General features: G+C 39.5%; 1 protein-coding gene across 1 annotated transcript in view; it reads left to right on the top strand.

Annotated features, from left to right (window-relative positions):
• Window positions 1-18730, top strand: part of AUG3 (HAUS augmin-like complex subunit) — a 254323-nt gene that overhangs the window by 161234 nt on the left and 74359 nt on the right. Inside the window, exons 11-12 of the mRNA XM_089826625.1 lie at window positions 17844-17901; window positions 18075-18130. Coding sequence (XP_089682751.1) covers window positions 17844-17901; window positions 18075-18130 — 114 coding nt within the window. The remainder of the gene's footprint in view (window positions 1-17843; window positions 17902-18074; window positions 18131-18730) is intronic.

Raw genomic sequence — 18730 nt, 5'->3', positions numbered from 1 at the left:
ACACTTGGTCGACTGTTAAAGTGGGGACATTACAGTCTGCCCCGCTTGAAATTGCTTGTCTTTGAGCAATTTTAGTCCAGCCTACTGAATAACCTATTCACGCTCCCATGTAGTATCCTCCTCCGATAGGTCTGTTTACCGTACTGGTAAAGAAATCAACACATACAAACAATGGAACAGAATAGCAGAATTATATTCGCATATGCCAGACATACATTATGCTTCATAATATCCGTAACTGTAGATGATAGATGCTTTACAATGATCCCAGATTGGATATAAATGCTACCGCTGAACCTTCCTGAATGAGTCCGTTGGCCACAACATTACATCCGCTACAAACTATTTAACCGTCGGCTACAAAATACAAAACACCAACGACAATCATTCCGTCGGCTACAGAAACACGGCCGGGACCATTCAGTCGACTGACACCATCCCCCCCAAAAAGAAAAGTCATATCCGGACGACAATTACAAAATATTTGAAGCAAATTAACAAACAAAATACATTATCAGAGTGACTACAACAAGAAAAATCTGCTTCTGTCCCATCACTTCCACATTCATCTCGTGCCTATAGCCTCTGCTAACACAACACTGCCTCCTTAATGAAGCTGACCTTGATAGCCACCTGTGCTGCTTTCTCTGTTTTCAATTCTTCGGTACCCTAAGCCAGGTGTTGCTGCACTGCCTCCAACTGGATGATTAGCTCCTCCCGAGCTCTCTACGCATCCACCAAGACAGCCTCTCGGCCAACACCTACTCCCATTGCCTCTGGTACACAGAAAGTCCATGCCTGCAGCAACTTCACCTCTTCTCAATTGGCCGGACTCCCACGACTGATATCCACAATGACTGGGGGTCCAGGGGGCAATGCCCCCGGCGGGGTCGAGGGGCAGTGCCCCTCGCCCCCAAGACCAAATTAGCATTTCAAAACCCACACAAAAATGCACGGAACACACCATTTCTGCCATTTTTTGCCGACTCTACACTCTTTCTGGCAACCACTGATGTGTCCCCTTCCCTTTGGCACCATCTGTAACTCATTCTGAACAACTTGAATTTGTCTTTTTTTATTATTTTTAAAATTTTTTATTGCTTCCTCTTTCCTGCTCCTCTACAATCCAGCACAAATCCCTTTGCACACAGAAATTCTTCTCCGTCCTTACACAAATTCCATCTTAGCTCCTGCAATTTTACTGTGCTGCCGCTAAACTCAAAAGCACCCAAACTAAATATGCCATATTTTTCCCACTCCTCACAAAACCCTAAACTTCTACTGTTTATACGTATATAGGTGGACGGAAGAACTCTGCACATCGGATTTCTCTAGCACCTCTTCGTGGGAAGGAATTCTTACCAAGAACTTTCGCAACTCCTACTGTTATTGATCCTTCCTCGAGCTCATTTCATTATGGATGGCTAAGAAAATCGAAATACACCAAAGTTTTGTGGCGCTGAAAGAAATTGTGAATTTTGTGGTTTTAAAACAACCTCGCGGGTTGCTTCTGCAGACAAGACAAGCGGCAGGTAGTCGACCGCGGGGCAAACTCCCACGGAGAAGTGCCCGCGGGCCATCTCCTGTGGAGAGTTACCCGCGGGCATGTGCCCACGGGACTCTCACGCAGAGAGTTGCCCGCGGGGCTCTCCCGCGGAGAGTTGCTTGCGGACATGTGCCCGTGGGACTCTCCCGTGGAGAGTTGCCTACGGGGCTCTCCTGCAGAGAGTTGCCCGCGGACATGTGCCCGCGGGACTCTCGCGGCCTGCTTCTTTTTTTTTTTCAGTTTTTAAATTTTTTTTTTCCAAATGTTTACTGTACTAGTAAAGAAATCAACACATACAGACAATGGAGCAGAATAGCAGAATTATATTCGCATATGCTAGACATACATTATGCTTCATAATATTCGTAACCGTAGATGATAGATGCTTTACAATGATCCCAGACGGGATATAAATACTACTGCCGAACCTTCCCGAGGGAGTCTGTTGGCCACAACATTACATCCGCTACAAACTATTTAATCGTCAGCTACAAAATACAAAACACCGATGACAATTATTCCGTCGACTACAGAAACACCGCCGGGACCATCTAGTCGGCTGACAAGGTCTTTCCATTTGACTAAATAGTCCTTCATTATCCTAGTTTTGAGTTTCCTCTCTGGGGTGTCCAGAATAGCCTTAGGTACTAACATGAGCTAAAGAATAGTTTCACCTAAGAATATTTGGGTGCCTTGTATATATTCACATCCCTTAAAGAGAACTAAGCTTCCCCTCCTCATCCAAAGGAGTTAAATCTGTAGAAGGATCTACACTCTGACCAATGGCTTTCTTAAGCCTCGACACATGAAATACATTATGCATCCGACTGCCCTTTAGAAGCTCAAGCTCATAGGCGACTTTGCCCACTCTGTGAATAACTCTCTAGGGACCATAAAATCTAGCTTCAACTTGTTTTCTTTGCTCTTCTTGAGCGATGATTGCCTATATGGTTGTAGCCTCATATACACCATATCCCCTACCTTGAAATTGTGCTCTACCGTATGCTGATCAACATACAACTTCTATTGAGTTTGAGCCTGTTGTATGTTCTCCTTGAGCACTCTTAAGATATCTTGACTATCCTGCAACAGGTCTTTAGCTTTGGGCATTCGGCTGTTCCCCAAAACTAAAGCCATGAAGTTGGGTGCTTCATACCCATACAATGCCATAAATGGAGTCATCCTGATGGTCACATGATATGTGGTATTGTAATAATACCCCCCAATGCATAACTACTTGACCCACACTCTTTGCTGCGCAGTCACATAGTTCTGCAAATAGCCTTCCACCCATTTATTTACTATCTCCGTTTGCCCATCTGTCTGAGGGTGGTAACTCATACTAGGTGTACGATTTTTACCGTACAGCCTGAACAACTCCTACCAAAAGGTGCTCATAAACTTGCTATCCTTGTCACTAACAATAAATCTTGGTATCCCATGCAACTTGAAATCCTCTCCGAAGAATGAATTTGCCACCTGAGCTGCTGTATAAGTGGAAGGAATACCAAAGAAGTGAGCAAACTTTGTCAATCTGTCTACCACCACATAGATACAATCTCTTCCTTGCACTCGTGGTAAACTAGTGATGAAGTCCGTAGAAATACTTTCCCATTTTCTATTCGGAATGGGCAAGGGCTATAGTAAACCTACAGGAAATGTGTGCTCTCCCTAATTCTACTGGAAAACTACACACTCCTTGACATACCTTCGAACATCATCCTTGAGCCCTTTCCATGAGAATTGCTCTCGGATCTACCTATAGGTCTTGAAGATCCGTTGTAGGTGCATCATGAAACGCCTTCATAATCTCTTCTCTAAACTGTGATGTCCTGAAATCTGATCAACCCATCCAACACCACATACCTGTCATTTTGAATGGTACTCACAACTATCCCAAAAGCCCAATTATCTTCCACATACTTTGCTGCAATTCGATGTCTCCAATCTCCTAAAACCTCTACCAAAGCACATAAGTGGGGTCTTTGACATAAAGCATTAGCCACCACATTTTTCTTACCTTTGACAAACTCTATATCAAAGTCATAAGCTTGCAATTTATTAACCCATTTCTGCTGCCAGTCATTAAGATCATGCTGGCTCATGAAGTATTTAATACTATTGTGATCAATTTTGATCACAAAATGCCCACACACCAAATATGATCAGAATTTGGCCAATGCATGCATTATAGCCAACATTTCCCTATTGTAGACAGAATAACTCTTCTCAACTCCTCAGATTTTCTTACTGTCGAATGCAATGGGGTGTCTCTCCTGTATCAATACTGCTCACATCTCGTTTCTTGAAGCATCACATTGAAGCTCAAGTGGCTTCGTGAAATTAGGTAGAGCTAGAACTGGACAAGATGACATCACCTGTTTGAAGTGGTCAAAAAATCTCTGCATTGACTTTGTCCATGTGAAGGCTCCTTTCTTGGTGAGATTTGTAAAAGGTGCGGCAATTTCTGAGAATCCCCTATTGAACTTCTTGCAAAAACCACATAAACCAAAGAACCCCTTAAGCTGTGTGAGGTTTGTTGGAGTAGACCAATCCACAATAATTCTAATCTTTTCAGGATCAACCCGAACACCATCGGCACTAATGATATGCCCAAGTTAAAGGAGTTTGGTCATGCTGAACTTGCATTTTGATTCCTTGGCATACAATGTCTCTCTATCCAGCATAGATAACACCTCCTCTAGATGCTGCAAGTGCTCCTCCCAGGTTTTACTGAAGACCAAGATGTGATCAAAGAAGATCAAGATGAATCTCCTCAATTGCCACTTGAACACTTGGTTCATACAACTTCGAAATGTGGCAGGTGCATTGGTTAGCCCACTGGCATAACCATAAACTCGAAGTGGCCATAGTGACATTGAAAGGTTGTCTTCTCGATTTCCTCTGCTCTCATCTTGACTTGGTGGTATCCGGATCGTAAATCGATTTTGATGAAGAAGCGTGCACTATGCAACTCATCAATCAGCTCATCAATCCTAGGAATGGGGTACCTATTTTTTATTGTTTTCTTATTCACTGCCTTGTAATCGATGCACATGCATATCATCCCATCCCTCCTTGAGCTCAATAACATGCTCTATTCACTTGTCAGGAGGAACCCCATGTGGAATATCGCCAAATACTTTGGCATGCCTATCAAGTATCTCCTGGATATCTGGTGGATGACTCTTTACCTGTGGCTCTTGTGGAGTTGGCATAATGCAACATTCTGCTGCCCATTTTATGTCATTATGCCCAAAAAGTCTCTGCATTCTCCTCAAGGAGAGTACTTTGGAACTCCCATCTGAAAGTCCTTTGAGTACAATAGTTCTACCCTCATGCTGAAATCTCATCTCTAATTTTGCTAGGTTGAGTGTGAACTCAACCGGTGAGGCCATCCATGTCATGCCGAGGATGACATCATAGTCTCCCATATCTACTACATAGAAATCATATTCCAACCCATAGCCATCTTCAAACTTGATGTGAAGATTAGATATCTTTCGAGTGCATAATAATTTATCAGCATTAGCTACCATGACTCTAAACCCAACATGCTCCTCGGTCTATAAACCTCTCGTGGCTACTAACTGTACATCTATGAAGTTATGTGTAGCCCCAGTATCAATGAGAGGCATCACTTTCTGCCCCTGGATAGTACCCTTGACCCTAAATGTGATAGCCTTTTGAGCTCTTGTCAATTGTGCCAACAACCTATCATTCTTAGGAATGATGTTCTCCTCTGGAGTGCTACTCTCATCCGAATTAGAGTGCTGATCCTCCCCTCTGACTGTGACTCCTCTCTTGAAAAATACTCCATTTGATTTGCCTTAGCCTTGAGAGGGCAGTTATGAGATAAGTACCAAGGTTTAATACAATGAAAACACGTCTTCCTCCCCAACTCATTCAAGATGTCATTATCCAACTTCCTATTAGCCCCTTTTGGCTATGCATCCTGGTAAAAAGGTTTTTTGCCCTTATCCTTATCCTTCTTCGTATGTGAATCTCTAGGGTGAAATCTGCTCTTAAAAGAAGAAAGTGCTAAGTCACGAGCCTTCTTAGTGGCCTCCTATAATGTAGCAGGGTCATGCCCCTTGACCCAACCCCTCAAGGGATCTGAGAGTCCATCCATAAATAGCACTACTAATCTCCTCTCTGAAATATCTGTAATCAACACAACTAACTTTTGAAATTCATTGATGTACGTCTCAACTGATCCCTATTGCTTGAGTGGTGCCAACTCTTTAAACTATAACTCGAGATCTTTGGTATCAAATCTCTCTATGAGTCTCTCAGTGAACTCATAAGATGTGATCAGATTATGCCCTAAGGTTACAATGCATGGTGCCACCACTCATGCGCTGGACCATGCAAATGAATAGTTGCAAACATGATAACCTCCTCCTCAAGCATCAGATTCAGCTGGAAGCATGTATCTACCTTCTACACCCAAGCTTGTGCAATCATCTTCCCTGAAGCATCATAATAAGGTAAAGAAAGTTTTCTAACTTTCTTACTTAGCCCAATGTTTTGATTTCTCCCTCCTCTAGGCATGTGTCCCATCCTCAAGTCCATATAATCTCTGAGAGAAATATCTGCCTAAAACTCCGGTCCACTCGCCCCCTAGTCCCTCGTGAACTGATCCTGTAACTTGGTAATCTGCAGTTCATTTACTAGTTGAACCAGATCTCTGGTTGGGAAGGTGGGTAGAAGAGGTCTCGAGCTAGGCATGCAATGTGTCTAAAGTTATCAACCTCATTCCCATTGTTGCCATGCTCATTATTATTACTATTAATGTTATTCTCAGGACCATTGTTGTTGCCTCGACCTCCATTATTTTCATTGCCCCCATTTCCATTGTTTGCATCACCTGGATTAATGTTGACGCCCATCTGTCTAGCCATAAGCTGCAACATCATATCCATTCACCTATTCTACTCCTGTTGCATATGCTACCCCTCCTCTAACGTACCCAGTAATCATCTGAACATTACCTCCTCGTGATTTGGACCAGCATTCCTGCCTCTGCCTAGTCTTGTATTCCTGCCATCTCGGTCACCCATACTATTGACTTGTTCAAAGAATATCTCCTTTGTGTCTGTATGACTAGATTCTATGTACACCTGCACGGATGAACTAGACTGCTCGCTCTTTGAGCCTGAATCTTTGTTGTCTTGCTTTGGTATGGTGGAAGGTAATGGCCTTTATCGCATGCTCAAACATACATTCTTAACCTGTTTTATTTTTGACTTTAGTGTTTTGACATTTCATCAAACACTTTTCCCTCTATATAGCTGTTCTAAATTCCCTGTAAGGCCTCCACAGGATGGGAGGACTTAAAACTCCGATAACATTGTAATGGGCACCCTAGAAATGCCCACAAACTAAACAACTACTGATAAGAATTTTTTCAAACAGTTTCCATCCAACTCCTCATTCCTCCGTTTACTAATTTAACCCCTTATGAGTTCGGAAATGAGACATTTATATTGTTGCTTGTATGGAATTGAAAATCACTCAATATGAACGAAAGAAAGTACAATGATATGTAGATTGGAAATTCTATTACAAATGATGGCATATTCAGAATTAAATAAAATCAAATACATGGCAGATTATTAACTCACTAATTGCGCTACTATTATTGACATAATGCTGCAGCAATTGTTATTTAAACCCACTGCTATAGTGACATGAACAGTGCTGCATGAACAGTGCCATGTGAATAGTGCTGCGTGAGCAGTGTTGTGTTGTTGGTAAAATGTATACTGTAGCCGACGGGTAGAGTAGTATCCGAACGGGCGCATGACGCTTGAGTCACCCCTTTGGAAAGGTATATGTATACGTCCGAGATGGACATTGGAATCATCATGATTGATCATTGTAGTCATTGTAATCGGATTGTAATTAGGAAGTGCATACATGAATAAAGTACCTGTTCTGTATTGAGTCGTGTTATACATGTGTTAAACTTCTTACCTTGTACGGTAAACATTTGGCGCCGTTGTTAGGCGACTGAAAGAATTAATTGAAAAGATAGAGAGTCAACTAGCAGATGGGCTGAAAAAAAAGTGGTTCGTGGAGGGGCTACGACCAGCTCTTAAAAGAAAATGAAGATTGTACCATCGGCATCATACATCGATGCGTATACTTGTGCCATGGATTTGGACAGCGAACAGAAGACGAGTAAGAAGAAGCATAAATACTCTGATTCGGATGATTCATCCTCGGAAAGTAGTAGTAGTGATGAGGAATCGAACAAGAAGGTGAAAGAGCTACAGAAAGACATGCTTTGGATGATGAAAGAATTCAAAAATTTGAAAAAAAATTCGAATACAGTAAAAGGAGAACTGTGGTGCACAGATTGCATGGAGGATGGCCATACGAAGGGTTCGTGCCCAAAGAAGCAGTTTTGTGACATCTGCCAGGTGGCGGGGCATTCCCTGAAAGAGTGCCCGTTTAACTTGAAAGCAAAGGGACACCAGCAGGTGTTACTCACGCAGGAAGTATCGAACAATAGCAATAATACGAGCAACGATGCAACTTCAGGTGGCTATCAAAATAATAATAGACACGGAAGGGGTGGAAACAATAACAATAACAATGGAGGCCGGAGTAGAATACAATATGATGCGAGTGGACGGCCGATGATACAGTGCCAGGCATGTAATCTTTGGGGTCACTTCGCGAGGGACTGTACTAAGAAGGAAACGTTGCAGCTACTGTGCAGATAGTGTGGTCCAGGGGACCATGAAGATTCAAAATGTCCAAAGCAAGGCGTAAATTTATTAAGTATTGAAACATGTGAGGAGAACGTGTTGGCGATCACGCGGGAGTAGGCGAGGAAAGCAAAATATCCGAATGCGGTAGAAGAAAAGGAGAGGTTACAAAAAACCTGAATAGAGATAGAGAAGTAGATGAAAGCGGAGAAGTCACAAGTAAAAGACACTGCTGAAACTCTGAAAAGAAACTTGGCGGAACAAAACATGGTGAAACAGATAATGCAAACGAAAGTGCCAATTAAATTAAATGATCTTCTCACCATGCCACAATTGCGTACGGCTATTATAAATATGACACCGTCCTCGAGAGTGATGGAGGAAGCAAAGGATAGTAAGGAAACAACCACGGCAGCAGCAACAAACTTGATGTTACTAGCACTTACGACAGGTAGACACCCAACAGTGGTGAAGATGGGCATTTTGGGTACTGTGCTAACGGATACAATAGTAGATGGAGGATCGAGAGTGAACGTGCTGCCAGAAGATATCTGGAAAATACTTGGACAACCAACACTATGGCCACCCACCTTTCAGTTACTTATAGCAGATCAACATTAGATAAAACCCTTGGGCACTTTGATGGCATAGCTGGTAACAATTGGGATACAACCATTTTTACTGGATTTCATAGTCATTCCACTAAAGAGAAGAGGGTACGACACCATCCTGGGACGGGGGTGGCTAGTGCAAGCTAAGGTAACGCATGACTAGAAAAGGAACACCCTGTCCATGGAGAAAGGAGGTAGGAGATTTATAATCGATTTGCATACACAAATGGTAGGAGAAGAAGCAGCATTGTCGGACTTAGAAGGTGAAGGCGAGAATGACGACGAAGGGAAAAAAAAGGATGGAACCAGATGATGAAGGGGTGATGAGATTAGGAGGGTCAATTGATGACGACCTAGATTCAGTAAACGAATTGCTACACTGGCAAATGGAAGACTATGAGGTCTTTTCGAGCTGCAATATTTTGAGTGTCAAGGAAGGAAAAGAAGGCCATGAATTTTCGAGGGAGTACAGTGAACTGAAGGAGGGTGAAGCGCAGGTGGATGAAACACCTGCCCATACGTTCAGTAAAGATGAGCCAATAAAGTATGAAGAGCCGACAGTGAAAACATTGAACTTGGGTGATGAGGAAAATCCAAAGAACATTCTTGTAGGAGACGATTGGAATCCAGTATTGAAGGCGACAGCATTCAGAATATTCATGGAGTACAAAGATGTTTTTGCTTGGACGTATAAGGACTTAAAAGGAGTACCACCAAAACTATTTGTCCATCAGATACCATTAATCGAAGGTGCGGTACCCGTACAGAAGCGGCCGTACCGAAGGAATAAGAACTATGCAGCATGGGCCACAGAAGTTGCACAAAATAGGTGGAAGGTATGGCGTCAAAAGCATTTAAAATTAAACAACTTTCAACCCGGACAGTTAGTACTGAAGTGTAATGGATGAAATGAAATCAGGCCTAGAAAGTTCGAAGTTAAATGGGTCAGACCATACAAGATACGAGAAGTTGGATATAACAGAGCAATCAAGTTGTGGACACTGGACAAAAAAGAAATACTAGATGCAGTAAATGGATTGAAGTTGAAAATATACCATGAAAGAAATGGCCCTCCGCCAACAAACAACTGAGGAAGGAAAAAACGACTAAGAATAATGTATATATGTAGATAGAGTATAATAAAATATTGACGTCGAAGATAGTTTCAAATGCCAAGTGATAAACTATTGTTTTAAAAGTATGAAGAAATAAAATAAGAGAACATGGAGCAAGAAGCAAATGTGTTAATATGACGGGAATTTTAGATATTAAAAGTGCTTGGGAACAAGAGTCTACCGTATGGCCTACTGTACGGCCTTTAAGGATAGAATATGCTAACAATCATAATTGAAGGAAGACAAAGACTGTATGGCCTTTTGGGGAATGGAAATCAGAAGACCGTACAAGCATTTGGAATTGTTGGACTAAGATTGTAAAAACCGTACGGACTTAAGCATCTAAGATATTTGTACGGACTTAAGAAGCACAACATAGAGGAATTAAGACCCTGCACGGCTAGAGAATGTAGGAGGTAGAAACTTAAAGCCGTACGGCCAGAGAGTACACAAGAGGAAGCCGTACAGCCAGAGGCAGAACATAGGAGAAGGAAGTTCTACCCATACGGCTAGAGGAAAAGACAAGAGGTGGAAAGAAAAATTAAAGATAGCACGGCTAGCAATGATACATTTTGAAGAAAGATTGTACGAACAAGAATAGTACGGTGACACCGTACGACCATAATAGATCAAGCATACGGCTAGGAAACATCATAAATAAGCTACCGTATAGAGACAGGGCATCTTGCATGTGTTGATACTGTACATTCTACGGAAGTGAACGTATAGAAAGTGAATTAGGAGACAGGAAGAAGGAAGGCTGTATAGCGTACAACAGGGAAAAGGTTGAAAGAATATTTTCAAATCAGAACTTAAGAAAAATGCAGAACATTGTACAGTGAAGCAAGAACTGTACAGTGACACCGTACCATTGGTGAGAAGGTTGCGAAGCAGGCATAGACCGTACGGCTAGAAGTGCATAAAAAGACAACTCGTGCGGTGTTGTAGAAAGGACTCTTAGCAAGATAAGGAAGCCAAAAAAGGGTCGTACAGCCACTACAACAAGTAAATAAGCCGATCACGTATGGTGCATTCAAAAACAGTACGACGTGTAGTAGAGACAATTGAATTCCGTACGAAAGCCATGACAAGAGAGGGAATTGTGAAAGAACGACAAAGAAGTGATAGTTATGCAGCCAGCTCGAAAGAGGAAGTGGATGAGCCAAAAAAAAAGAAGAATAAAAATGACGACAGATTGAAATAGTTTGGAATGAGTAATGCATGATGCCAAAGGGAAGGGTAGACATAAGTAGTTGCTAGAAAGAGTGTGGAATCGGAAGAAAATGACAGAAATAGTGTGTTCCCTAGACCCCCAGTCGTTGCGGATTATCAATCATGGGAAGTATGACCAGTTGATGAGACCTGGAGCTGCGGCTGTAGGCATGAGTGTCTATGTGTCAGAGATGGCACTCGGAATAGGTGTTTGGGCGTGAGGCCGTCTTGGTGGATGCATAGAGAGCTCGGGAGGAGTTGATCATCTAGTTGAAGGCAGTACGACAACACTTGGCTTAGTGTACCTAGGAGTTGGAAACAGAGAAAGCGGCACAGGTGGCTATCAAGGTCAGCTAAGGAGATAGTATTGTGTTAGCAGAGGCTACAGATGCAACGTGGTTTGGAGACCAGTTTGGTGCAGGCATGGGATGAATGTGAAAGTGATGTGACAAAAACAGATCTATCTTGTTGTAGTTAGTCAGTTAATGTATTTTGGTGTTAATTTGTCTAAGATATTTGTAATTGTCGTCCGGAGATGACTTTTTCTTTTGGGGGGAATGATGTTGTTGGTAAAATGTATACTGTAGCCAACGGGTAGAGTACTATCCGAACGGGCGCGTGACGGTTGAGTCACCCCTTCGGAAAGGTATATGTAAACGTCCGAGATGGACTTTGGAATCATCATGATTGATCATTGTAGTCATTTTAATTGGATTGTAATCAGCAAGTGCATACATGAATAAAGTACTTGTTCTATATTGAGTTGTGTTATACATGTGTTAAACTTCTTACCCTGTACGGTAAACATGCTACTACAATATATTGTCTTTTAAACAGTCCAATATCTTTGTAAAATCATTCCCTCAAAGTGGCATAAGTGTTGGATGAGTAAAGAAAGAGATATGAGCAAAACATCAAATCTGCCTGTAGCTAGAAGCACACCCAATTTGCTTGATAATGAAGCTGATATTAATGGATTCCAAAGGCCAAATCCCAAGGGATTGATGTCTAGAATGTCACAAGAGGATAGATATCCTCTAATGCCAAGAACGGATCTACAACTCACATATCAATTTTCTTCTCATATTCAACTTGCCGAATGAAGCCACTAATGCTCTATTTTGTTCTTTCTCCAAGGGTCGATTCAAGTCACATGAGCAATGTGGGATAAAAGATGTGCAATATAATACATGTTAAGATAATCAATTATGTCTCCATTAGGTGCCCCCTTTGATTTGCACACATTCCCATAAAAACTAATATTAAAGTAACAATTTAATATTTTACAACCAAATTAAATGTTACTTTAATAATACTTTAGGCATAAAAATATATTAGTTATTAGACTCCGAACAACACGAGTGATAGCTTGTTGAAAAGCTCTTGCCGAGGAGTATCAAATCCAATCACCAAAGCTAGCCTCCCTTGTGTCGTGGTGACTTACTAAAAATAGTAAGTATGTTTGAGATAGAGTAAATCAACTCCGTTTTGGCCCAAACTGGAGATGACTAGGCTAGAACACTCTAAGATCCCTTTAAACCCTTCGTTAGCCCTCGGGACCATGTAGAACTAAGCTAACACACACACATACTTGGTCGACTGCTAAAGTGGGGACATTACATTTTGAATTGGGTTTTGTACCCCTCAATGCTGGCTTTCGTCCAGCACAAGTATATGGAACATCCTTATGAAAAGGTGAGAATTGCATTTCCTTTTTGTTACAATAAGATTATAAGAGTAGTAACTTTTGCAGCACACTATAAGGATGACATTCTAAAGAAGGTTCTACAATTGATAGTGGAAAGGTAAATGGGGTACTTGATGTCAAAGCCCCTACTTTTGAAGAGAGATACGCTTTTAGAAATTAAGGCAAGAGCTAGATTATTGATCATTGTGTTGGATGTCAAATGTGATCAATGATTCTGCAAATGTTTCAATGCTTTTTAATTGAAATCAGGAAACATCGTCCAAACAATATGAGGGGTCCTATGTACATCATTGTCTTTTTTTGTGGATTAAGATGATTATATCTGCAAGTAGCTGCAATTAGAAGTGTTAGCCATTTGGAGAAAGGAGCATAACATCTCACGTATGTCTTATGAGTTCTCCAAAGGGTTGATTGAGTAGAAGATTGAATTGTTTATGAAATAGATGACTGAAAATGAAGGAATCTCAATGGGCTTATTGGTTGAAGGGTTGACCCCCAAAAAAAGAACGAAATGAGGAGAGGGCAGAATTTTTTCACATGCCAAGAGACGTGGACACCTTATCACAATTCTAGGGCTGGTAAGTTAGATAAGTCAACGAAAGAGGTTTTGGACCAGCAATCAAGAAGATAGGAATGTCACAATTTATTTATAACAAAATAACACAAATGCTTGCATGGAGATGGATGTAGTTGTTTTAATAGGTAAGTGATATACAAATCTCGATATTGGTGACTTGGAAGTTGTTATTGACAAGCATTTTGATGATGATGGTCGGATGATTACAAGGAAGAAAATGAGTTTTCATATTATGAGTAATTACTTAAAAATAATATGGCAGCAGCCTTAACTTTGCATGTAGATGAATCAAACAAGGGTTTTGAGGCTATTGATAAGATTGAATGGTTTGATGAATCTTGTCTTCTTAACAACAGCAATTGGCTGATGCATGATGGTGCTTTGGATGACCAAACAAATAAGTTGAAAGGTTCGAAATTTCATGAGAGGGTTATTTTGGTAAACTTTGCAATGGATAAGATAACATGTTGTTGGGAGAAGGTCTACCTTGCGAATCTGAAATTGTGTTAGAAAATTCTGAATTGTCTATTGTTCAAGGGGCAGTCCTAACTTGCAGATCCAAAATATACCATGAAGTTGGAACCCAAGGCACTGATTTGGAGGACCAATCAGAAAATGTATTTCAAGGTGATGGTGTTGAGACCATAGTTCCCAAACTTAGACTCGGGGAGTTTGACTCGACTCATGACTCGGCTATGACTCGAGGACTCAAAAAAATGAAACAACTCTTGAAATGTAGAGATTTTTAACGTTTTATAATCCGTTTCATTCATCCTTTATTGAGTAAAACTGAAAGACACTAATCATTAAATACAAGGTAATTTTTCATCATAGATGAGCAAGGAACATAAATGAGAAATCCATCATATGCGTAAAGTGTAAATTGTAGCTAAGTCTGTAAAGAAATTGGAATTGAAACCAAAGGGATTTTGGATGAAATGAGTTAGAAACTTTAAACCATTTGGTAATCCTTGTTCTAGCTTCAGTTTGACCTTAGAAAATGAGGATACATTATGGGGGGTTAGAGTGCGGAAGGCATGTTGAATTTTGGAATTTGGGTAAGTTTGGAGTTTTTGGAAAACCCGAAAATTGCATCTTAACTCCTATGAAGCTGATACTTATCTCAAACATCTTGACAATATTTATACAAATATAACTTAAAGTATAAGTTATATTGTTGAATTGTAGAATAAACTTGCTAGTGTATGCTCGGACCCAACTGAGTTTTGCATGCTTGAACTTGGTGAGTTGGTCGAGTTACGCCAACTGGTCAAGTTCAATGAGTCATGGCCAAACTTGGCTTGCCGAGTTGCTGAGTTGACATGTCTTGGCTGGGTTCGGCGACACGCCTAACTCGCCTAACTCTGGTTGAGAAATACTTTGAAGATTACCAATGATACGATTGTTGCAACCTTTGTGCATTGTGATGAAACTCACATGGTCATTCAAGACCTCTATTGGAAGACTCACACTGAAAAGAGACAAAAGGGCATAGAAGCCAATTCTTATTTTTGAGACTTCAACTTGGTCACACTAGCCATTCGATCAAAAAGATTTGCTAGTTTGTTTATTTTTATTTACTTTCATCTATGTATATCATATGTTGAAGATTGCTCTAGTGTATGCTGATAAATTGAAGGGAAAGGAAGATAAGGTCAGTAATATGATGATAGAGCTTAAAAATACTCAGGAGATATTGAAGAGTATACAAATGACTCTTCATGTAGTGAAAAGTCAGATTGTTGTCATTAGTCATTTTAGGGAGTAGGATAATAAAGAAAGGAATAAGTTAATGAAGGTACTGATTAAGGAACTTGACAACATGGAAGAAACTTATTATGTGGATAACTTTCACAAAATGTCAAGTAATATTTTTTTGGACCAGTCACAATCTTTGTATGAGCTTGGAGTAAAGGATAATCTTCAATTGTTTGACAATTATTTGTTTGCGGTGGATGTGGTTATGTTTCATCATAATTCACTCTTTTAGATGAGTGGTGATTGGACATTTGGTAATCCACTCTTTGAGTTGGATAAGGAGGTTCTTTCTGACTCTAGTGAGGAGAATTAAGTTGATTACAGTTCTGAATGTAGTGAGGAGAATGGAGTTGATTGTAGGATTTGGGACCTAGGTGTAGTTTCTAGTGATGAAGACGAGTTCAAGCATAGCGGTGTAATGGTGAGACAGTATTGGAGTTGTGAGCTTCATTCTAGTAATGTTGTCTCAGTGATTCATCATAGGATTGCAATCCCTGATATGCAAATTAGTAGATTGTAATTGTGTTTGGTTTGGTTTGAATGTGGGAGGTTAGTAGTGAGTTCTTACAATTTTTAATGCATACAGTGGTGAGAATTATACCAAATACCATACCTACATTGGTTGATTTCAATTTTGATAATGACATAGACTCTAATAAGATGTTGGTGCAATATTTGTTTCCTAATATTGAATTTAGTTTCTTTAGACATTCTACTTTGGGTTATGATGATGGCCTTTTTTTGGAGTTCCGTGATTTTGGGTTACAACATCAATATGGTGGCTCTTTTTTAAGACTAACTTGGAATCCTAAGATCGCATGGGAATCATTTGTTCTTGAAAGTGAGTTTGCTGATCTTCAACAAGTCTTTATCAAAATGTCTTTTTGGAGAAATAGGGACGTGATAGTAGTTTGTAGTGTTCTTGTGTAATATCCTGTTCGATAATTCAATCTAATATTAAATCATAATGATATGTACATAATAACTAACCAATTTAAAATAATTGAATAATAGTTTAATTATACATATCCGAGATAAATTACTCTATAAGATCAATATAAATAAATGATTGATTATTAGACATTGATTAAATAATTAGATATGTAAATAATACTTATACACTAATCACTTTAGAAAATTGTTCAATATTAAATTAAATCAAACATCAAGTGACCCTCTAAGGGTTGCGTCCATGTTGGCACAACCACATATAAAAGGGAACGATTAAATAGAATGGTGGGGTGGGGGGGGATGTACAAAAGAAGATGAGGAAAGATATATAAAAAGGAACCTTTTCATTGAAATAGAGTGCAATGACGTGGACTAGGAGATAAAACGAAGACACCAAAGTCAACCCACAAATGGGCAAGGTATAGGGAAAGCAATGCATGGTCAATGGATATCTTGGGAGCTCGTATTGCCATAGCGACCAGTGTGGATAGAAAACATAATGAGGAATATCGAACAAAAATCATAATCATGGAGAAGGCAAAAAACCAGTGCAATTATTAATAATCACAGACAAAAATTGAACAAAAATAGATTAAAATAATTCCACTTACTCCAGTTAGCATCCACGGGTTGAAAATAGGTGATTGGTAACATCCTAGATAATGCCACATAGGCTCCTGCAGACAGAGATTTGTGCACCACGACAAGAACATAAGGAGCGAAGCATAGAGAAAAAGACATCATCGATTACACCAAGTACAAGCTGACAGTAATGTCTAAGCTAGCGAATAACGTTAAGAAGAAGCATACGTAAACTATATAATATTGGCAGCACAGTAATAAATATTTACTGTGGATAGTGACAAGACTTGGATAACCAATCAGATTGAACAGTCCAAAAAGAGCAGAAACGATGTAAGCAGCCAGGACGGATGCTAGTATATCATTCACAGATTTCGGGGAGTATTAGAAAATACAGAAGTATCTACCAGAACGGTGAATAATAAACCAAGACAAGGCTGACGTATAATGAACACAAGCAAGTAGACTTCCAGCATTGTAAATGACAAAGAAAGCGACTAGATCAAAAGACCATAAGCTCAAATGGCGATTGAGATGGAGAAAACATAACTACAAATGAGAGTTGTAGTAAACATCATTAAAATATCAATCACCATACTAACAGAAGAGATTACTAAACACAACCAAGTGGAGAGTAATTTTAACTTATTCTAGTTTCTTTAGCATATTTATTCTAGCTTGTTTATCAATTGGTTCTTGTAGGGATTTGCATGGATTTGTTACTTATGTGAATTCTCTTCTCGGGGAATTGAGTCCATGCAAAAGTACGTGTGGATAACCTGAATCATTTTGTCCTTAATCATTTCTGCCTTTGTGGATTCAAAGTATGTAATGATGGCAGAGAAAATGAGCATTACATTTTATCCCAGGTTAATTTTTCTAGTGACTATCTCAATAGTGAGAACCAGCCCCAGAAAATATCATGTTACATATCTTTAGTATATTCTTCACTACTGTCATTTAGGTTGTTTGGATATTGATGTAGCGGAGAATGCTCACGTTCACAATTTTCTTTGATTGCTTAGAATGGCCCCTGAATATTTCTAATGAGTACTGAATTTCAGGTAATACCAAAGATTTGTATGGACCTTGCGGAGCTTCAGGATACTTATATATTACAAGGTTTTTACTTTTCTAATTTGACATTTTTTCATGGGATTTATTTTTGTAAGGTATCTAGATTCTATTTTTCTTTTTATATGTCCTTGCTGAGGAGGTCTGTTGTTTGGATTTTGTGTTATAAACCATGTGTGGTAGTTGTGTGGATATATTTTACTTATGATCAATTTCGACAGGTGATTATGACCTGAAGGTGATGCGGCAAGAGTATTACATCTCACAACAAAAGCGGGTAACATTTTTTTGTTCTCTTGAAGCTTTTATGATTTATGGAAGTCACATTTTTGAAAAACACATCCTTTTCGAATTGTTAACTCAGTTGATAATGTGAAAGTGTTCTAAATACTTGTATGAGTTTATTGCTTAGTATAATCAACTTTAAACATTCCTTTCTTATATCACAATGAACAATATTAATCAAGAATCCTACTGTGGCATGCAGTAAACATGGTGAAATAATGGTTGTTTGTATCTTTTGGAATGATGTGTTCTAAATCAAAATTCAATTACTCTGCTGGAAACAAAAGGTTAAGACACATTGTTTGATAATAAATTTTGATTGATCGCTTACAAATATTCATCTTTGATATGTACTTTCTTCTGCTTGTTATAAAATTATAGTTTTAACTAGTTTTTCCTTTTAGGGATTGTAGTAATTTTGAGGTTTTGGATGGTAATCTTTGTTTTGGTGTTTTTGAGTAACTTGTTGTTTGGGCAGATTTTGCAAGGTTTTGTAGATATTGGTCACTTGCAGATTATTTAAATGATTGAAAAAATTCTTACATCAAAACAGTTCAATAATTTCAAAAAATTTGGCAATGACATACAATTT

This window comes from Cupressus sempervirens, chromosome 4 (assembly GCF_028749045.1).
Source record: "Cupressus sempervirens isolate cs-2001-9-10 chromosome 4, ASM2874904v1, whole genome shotgun sequence".
Lineage (NCBI taxonomy): Eukaryota > Viridiplantae > Streptophyta > Pinopsida > Cupressales > Cupressaceae > Cupressus > Cupressus sempervirens.
The sequence above is the reverse complement of the archived record's forward strand: the minus strand, read 5'-3'. Positions and strand labels throughout refer to the sequence as shown.